Genomic DNA, 7399 nt, shown 5'->3' with positions numbered 1-7399 from the left:
ACTCAAGGGCATCCTTTCTTTAGACCGTCCCTCCCGGGAGCACATCTCAGTATATTTCTGGTGCTTTGTAAGTAGTATGCTGGAAACAAAAAAAAAAAATGAAATCTAAGAGTACACACTGGAAAGGGGACTGAATATGAACAAATAGAAAGAAAGATGTAATGAAGGGCTAGGGTGTCAAGATAGGGATGCAAAATGTACTGGTAGAAACTGACTGATGTGCATGGGATTTTAGCCCAGTCATGCGATCTCTGGCTCAACTGAAGCCTTCCATGACGCTGGAGGAGGGACTGTGGTGGTCCGTGAAGGAATGGCAGGGCAAAAGCAACTTTGACCGGATGATCTACTACGAGATGGCAGGAAAGTGAGTAAATGGGATCCTGGCCTTGTGGGGCTTGAGTGGGTGATGTGATGGGGGTGGATTAAGAGTGGCTGCTGTGTGGCTATGTTGATGCAATTGGGAGGAGATGTGATGAGGAAGTATACACTTGAATAGAGTCACCAAGATCCATGAGGATCCGTCGACCCTCAGACAATTTCTACCACCATATTCACTGTTTTCAGTTTTCTGTCTTACTTTCTTCTAGAAGTTCACCACTTTTGGGATTTGGGATATGTGAGTGCTTTGATATTGAGGTCAATATGGGGTTGAGGATAAACAACACAGGTTCCATTAGACAAAAATTCCATGTTGTTGGGAATCTACAGTGAAGGGATATACTATATCAGTCTGATCCTACTGCCCCATTGTCCGAGTAAGTGACAGATAATTTGGGGAAATCTCTCCCTATGAAAAATGGCACAAAGTTGTTTACTACTATCTAAGAACGGACCAAAGCTAGAAAGTATTGTTCATGGGAAAGGAGTACCTCTGGCACCCTGTGGACATGTTTCTAACCCTTAATGCCTTTCCTGACGTATTACTAAAACAAAAGAAAGAAAGACAAAGAAACTGATGAGAGAAATCTGAAAAATATCCTGAAATGTTTGCTTCCATTTTGTTTCTAATATCTTCTGGACCACTTTTCCTGGTTTATAGTTCAGGGTTTCAAAGTTTTAGGCTAGGACGGGATCTAAGAACTGGTCCTGGTGTTATGGGTAGGCAACTGCGTCCCATCTCCCAGGTTCAGACTGTCAGATCGTTTGCATGTGTTTCAGGGAAATACAGAGTAGGTTTAGAGGAGGGGACTCACCAGTGAGGTCCTGCCATGTGCAACATAATCTTGATTGAATTCAACAAGTTAGTGTCAGTGTTGTATACCATCAGGTATTAAGGGTATGGTAAAGAAGTAAGAACTATAGCTCTGTCTAAAGAAACTTCCAAGAAGACTTAACTCATTTCCTTTATGACCTAAGTTGTGCTGCAGGTGAAGGGATCAGGAAGTGACACTGTAAAGTACCCCTCAAGACTGGCTTAGGTTACTGAGAGCAACGCCTACCAGGGAAATGGACAAATTTAGGACCCGGACAGGCCATTGAAGGCACATCTTACCCCGCTTCTCTGCAATCAACAGCTGCTGATATGAGTGCTCCTGGTGGGTGCTGCCTTCATCACAGCCTGGTCTGTGCTTCCCTCACCCTTGTTAGGTTCATGGAGTTTGAGGCAGAGGAGGAGATGCAGATTCAGAAGTTGCAGCAGAGGAATGGATCAGCACGCCTTCCTCCTCCAGTTCCACAGAAATTCCATCCTCCCAAGACTTCAGATACTGTGACTGGGCAGCACCCAGGTATGGCTACCCAAGTTGTAACAGGAGCTAAGGATCAAAGATCAAAGGAAGTTTGTAAACACTGCTTATGCTTAGGGAATTCTACTGTCTTCACATCTGGTACTTTCCTTTTCAGAGGGACCCATGGCTATTACAATATGAAGAGACTGGGGTCTCAGCTATCCTTCATTACATACTAAGCAGTAAACTGGTCAGGTTTAATAACTGCTGTTTCACATGGATTACCGAAGTTGGGATCCAATATCTAATCATCCTCAAAAGAGTATCTGGATGAGAGGATTTCTTAGATAAGCAGTAGCTCCAATCTTCCTCACACAATGATTCTCCTAAGCCTTCTACTTCTTACATCTTTTCCTCTCACATTATTTGTGGGTTCAGGATGGCCCAACTCACCAGGAACCATGTCAGTGTCTCCAAAACAGTATCTTTACAACATGTGGTTGGGTGCAAACAGCTAGTTTGTTGCTACATTCCCCTCCTTAATTCCAACCTTCCTCCAATGTTCAATCCAAAGACGGGAAGTGCCAAAACACTACCCCACAAGAAGCAGCAACACAGATCCAAGTGCACTTGGGAACTCAAAGCACCCAAGAAGATCCCTCCTGAAGCCATGAAAGAGTATGCTGAAATCATGGAAGATCTACTGGGACTTGCATATTCAGCCAATGGAGAGCCAAATGCAAGGCAGACAGAAGATAATGAGCACCAGCAGGAAGAGCATGACATATACACAGACCCAGGACTCCTGAACTACATTGACAAACTGTGTTCACAGGAAGCCTTTGTAACCAAGGTGGGCAGGACCTGGAAATCAGGTGTCTATAGGTTCCAAAAGTTTAGAACTCACAACTATATAGTGGGTGTATGACCGAGGTGACTGAAATGAAGTTTGATGACTTAAACTCTGATCAACGTTCATGTTCTATTCTCTCAATCACTCTGTGTTTGTGTGAGTGTGCGTGTTTAGTTTGGGGTTTTCAGTTCTAGTGCAACCAGCCCAAACCACTTCTGTCAAGACAATTTTGACTCATACATGATTTGTTGTTGTTGTTGTTAAGTGCCATGGAGTTGGTTCCGACTCATAGCAATCCTGTGATCCTGTGTAGTGTTTCCAAGGAGCAACTAGAATAGAGTAAAAGTACAGTTTCCAAAACTGTGAATCTTTAGGGAAGCAGGTTGTCATACCTTCCTCTCACAGGGAAGTTGGTGGATTTGAACCTTCAATCTTTTGGTTAGCAGCTGAGACCTTTAACCATTCCCCCACCAGTATTCCTTATAATACAACACTGGGTGCAAATTTCTGGATCCTCTAGATCAGGGGTGGGAAACATCTGGAATCATTTGGTCTGGCCCTACCAAGGCAACCACAGTCCCAGCCATCACATTAAGGGTGAGTTAATTAAATGTTTAACCAAATACAGCAGGCTCATTACTTTGCATGTCTCATGAATGATGTTATAAATTTTGGCAGAAAAAAATTTCCCTACACTGTTCTAGATCATTGGTTACTCTCTTTGCCAAGGATGTTCACACAACTTCCTTTCCATTATCAGGTGGAACCAGTTATTCATCCTCAATTCCTGGAAATGTTACTATCACCAGAATCACAGACAGATCCCTTGTCCTTAATTTAGGAGCTGGAGCAAGAGGAAGGACTCACCCTCTCTCAGGTACACCAGAGGAGGAACGGAAATTCAGAACATGAAATCTGCAGGATTTCTTCCAACCATACAATGTCTTGACTAGTACTGCATCTGGGGAAGAAGAGCTTCCAGAAGTTATGGGAGCAGTTATAGAATCAGGAGGTAGGAGTCTAAGGAGAGGTTGAGAAGAAGAGTGGTAAGGAATCAAAGATTAGGAATACAGCACAAAAGGATGAGCAGGATGAGATGCAGTATGGGTTACTGAAATCACAGTCATGTGACTGACTTCCCTGAATGCTCTCCCAATGCCATGGGCTCCACCGCTTACTCTGCCACCTGTTTTCAAACTTGTACAGAGCCAGTAACTGTCGTTTTCCTTCCTTTAGCTCATGGAAAAGTGACTGTTGAAGTTGAAAGGGGAAGAGAGTGTGGAGGCACTCACAGAATTTCAGGCCAGTCAAGATACAGGGAGCAGAGACAACCACAACCTACATCTATCGATCAATAAGTAAACAAGCACAAAATATTGTAATGTAGCTGGTATGCCAAAAGATGATAGAGGATCCAGTAACTGGTCCAAGTCAAAAGAACATGCTCTCTTAAAACAGAGTCAAAAGTCACAGAAACTTAAGTCTGGAAGTCAACCTCTCCTCTCCAGGGTCATGTCACACTTCCCCTAGATTAGGAACCAGAAATGCCTCAATGTTCATAGAAACTCCTATGAGTAAAGCTTCTGTGGTTGGAGAAGGGTACAATGATGAAGAATTTCAGGAGGAGGAAGAATTCCCCAGCCTTGCCTTCCTCTTGAAATCTCAACAGAGTCTACTGCCTTGGGGTCTTTCTAATAGAACTCTCCCTGCCTCCAGCATTCATCACCATGGAGTTCAGTGCTCCTGTCCAGCATCCCAGCACCTATATCCTGGGGCAGGTTGTCTTTGCCAACCTCAACGTGCAGCTACCAAGTCTAAGAAAACAGCTCATGTTAGAACACCATCCCTTGCTGCAAAGAGGCCCCACTCAGAGGCTGACCTTGGAGTTTCTGGTAGGCAACTCTTGAATGTGAATGAGGGCCAAACCTTACTGCCTATAAAAAGAAAGTGTGACCCTTGCATTCATGGGAACAGGAAGAAGTGTCATTTTAGCCAATAGTGAGCTTAGCTCTTCCAGGTTTCAGATCCTTAAGTTGGGGACCCCACAATAGATTTGCATTTTCAGTCCCTATCCTAATCAATAGGCTCCTGTCCTTCCCCTACTCCACTGTAGGTTTTTAGTTGTTGTACATATATAATGAGGACACCAAGTGAGGTCAAAGATTGGTTAACGTGCAAATGGACTTCCAAATTATGAAATGATGGACAGTAGTTTTATAAGTGTCCCTTGTAAAATGGTATTAAAGATAGTTTTTTATGAAGAAATTCTTAAAAAAAAATTTTCTGCTTCTTTTTTCTGGTTCTCCTCTAGTGCTGGACTGATTATGTTGTTTTGGAAAAAAAAAAAAAACCACCATACAAGTGTCCTTAGTCTTTGGTTCCATAATTGACTGACCTGGTTCATCTCTTCAACTTTATACTGACATCCTTAAAATGTTTTTGGGGACAATTTGGCTTCTCACGGACTATTGCCAAATCCCTAGTGAGAACTTTGAAGATTCTTTTATCACAAGGCCTGACTTGTTCTGAGGAACTTTCTGTGGGTATACTATCATTATCTGTGTGGATTAATGGAATATTGCTTTTTCACACATAAAAAGGACTTGTCTATAAGGTGCTTGTTTTTGTCTCCTGGAAAGAGGCTAAACAAGAAATTTCAAGATATTCTCAAAATATCCAGGGCTCTCCCAGTGTTGTTGGTTTTACCTGACAGGACATAGTTCTCTAGTCCTCTGTGGTAACTCAAGAAAAAGACATCATTAATTCATAGGAGCACAGTTAAATAAGCAGTGGTACTCTACTAATTCTGGATCATAAAGGGGACAGAATGAGGCAGAATATGCAGATATTCATGAGGAGTCATTTAAACAGTGTGTATATGAGCTATAAAATAAGGCAAGAAGGACAGATATTTGTTTTTCAATATTTATGTTCAGGAATGGGTGTCATACAAACAAATTGGGAATGTCTATCCTGATGACCAACTACATCTGAATATTTAGTCACTGAAAACGTTATGAAGAACAATGTAACGCTGTCAGCACCAAAATATTGAAACAAAGAAAGCACAAGAATGTTGTCAGACAGAGTCCCAGAAGAAGAGCCCTTCAGGTGAGAAGGCTCTCAAAATGCAACTGGGGAAGAGCTGCCTCCTTAAAGTAGAGTTGACCATGATTACATAAATGGAATAAAGACCTCGGAACCTTCATTTGCTGATGGGGCACAACTCACAATGAAGAGAAACAGCTGTACACATCCATTAATTATCAGAACATGGAGTTTATGAAATGGAATACATAAACATCAATATCATAGGCATTAGTAAGTTGAAATGGACTGGTATTGGCCATTTTGAATCTGACAATCACATGGTTTATTATGCCTGGAATGACAAATTGAAAAGGAATGGCATCACATTCTTCATCAAAAAGAAGGGACATTGAGGACTTTATCTTGAATGAAATTAGTCAGTCACAAAAGGAGAAATCCTGCATAGGACCAGTAGTATTAAACTAAGCAAAAGAACCCATACTAAATGGGGTGGTGGTGTTCTGTGTTGGTTACCGTGATGTGGGGAGTGGGGAGCACAGGGTAGGTAATAGACACAGGATAGTTTGGGTGCTAAGGAGAGGGGCAATTCACAAGAAGTGGGAGAGGAATGAAAAACAATTTGGATGGGAAAACAATTAGGCAGGATTGCATGGCCTAAGTGGGACAGAGGTAAATAACGATGTATGCACAACTTTGGAACAACAGGGCTCTGGGATACAGGGATTGACACATGTTTGGAGTCAGGAAAAGGGGGAAAATAATGGTAAGATGCTTGGCTGTCTTTTGAATCTTGGTTTCCCTGGGATACCATTAAAAATAGACACTTGAAGGGGGAGAGAAAGGAATTGCCAGAAATATCACCATAGAAAGACTGTAAGTCTGTCTTCTGCCTATAACTGATTGGAATATCTAAAATGGGGCTACAACATGTCAAGTGAAGGAGGCTGCCTGTGGTGCCTCTGCATTATATAAGACCATAGGTAGAATCCTGAGATGGGAAATTTCCACTTGAAAGGACAACCAGACCAGCACAGAAGAGCTAAAAGAAGAGAAGATACTTCTTGAAAGAAAGACCAACAGGAAAAATACAGAACAATATAGGCAGAGGAGGTGGGGGCTAGGGTGGAGGTGCAGTGAAGTTTGACCTCAGCAATACAACAGAATACCAGGCAAAGCAGATTAAGGACAGAGCTACAAAACTCAGAACCACAGAGATAAAAATATTTACAAGGTTTGAAGGCTAATAGGAAGTGGAATTTGTAGCAAAAGTAAGAAATCATGTTCTTTTGAATCTGCCAGGTTTAGCGACCCTGAGCCGACAACTTAGGCGAAACCAAATAGCAAGACCAAGTGGGTGAGCAGACATACCACTGAAAAATGCCACGGGAACTGCAGAGCAAAGATGGACTGTTGCAGACCCACTGCAGAAGTTCGAGGCCCACTGGGCCCGAGTGTCGCAGGCCGCAAGCTCTCAGGAACAAATGAGGCCACTGGCAGTCATGGCAAATTGCTTTTAATCTTAGTATTTGGTTATGTTTATAATTAAATGCAGACATGAGCCCTTATTATCCACAAAGAAATATTAGAACCCCCTAAAGCCGAGACTGTAAAAGTTATAAGGTCAAGTCTTTCTCCAAAGGATTAACTAAAAATATCTTAGCTTCTTCACAGTTCTTTGTTCTACAGACAAAAAAGCCATCTTCCCTGAATCTCTCCCAAGTGCTGGTTATTCAGCCAAGTTCCTGAAAACCTGGCTCAGGAAGCTAAAACAGCAGGACTCCGCCCAAGCCTATTGTCCTTACCTCTCATCTTTTCCCAACTGAGCTCA

General features: G+C 42.4%; 1 protein-coding gene across 1 annotated transcript in view; it reads left to right on the top strand.

Moving 5' to 3' along the window:
• The window catches only part of LOC102830346 (NUT family member 1-like), a gene marked incomplete at its 3' end in the record, with an annotated part of 80984 nt that overhangs the window by 16812 nt on the left and 56773 nt on the right, over positions 1-7399 (top strand). The window contains exons 3-5 of the mRNA XM_006877825.1: positions 236-364; positions 1588-1777; positions 2242-2520. Coding sequence (XP_006877887.1) covers positions 236-364; positions 1588-1777; positions 2242-2520 — 598 coding nt within the window. The remainder of the gene's footprint in view (positions 1-235; positions 365-1587; positions 1778-2241; positions 2521-7399) is intronic.

This window comes from Chrysochloris asiatica, unplaced genomic scaffold (genome assembly GCF_000296735.1).
Source record: "Chrysochloris asiatica unplaced genomic scaffold, ChrAsi1.0 scaffold00624, whole genome shotgun sequence".
Classification (NCBI taxonomy): Eukaryota; Metazoa; Chordata; class Mammalia; order Afrosoricida; family Chrysochloridae; genus Chrysochloris; species Chrysochloris asiatica.
This window is presented reverse-complemented; position numbering and strand designations above follow the sequence as displayed.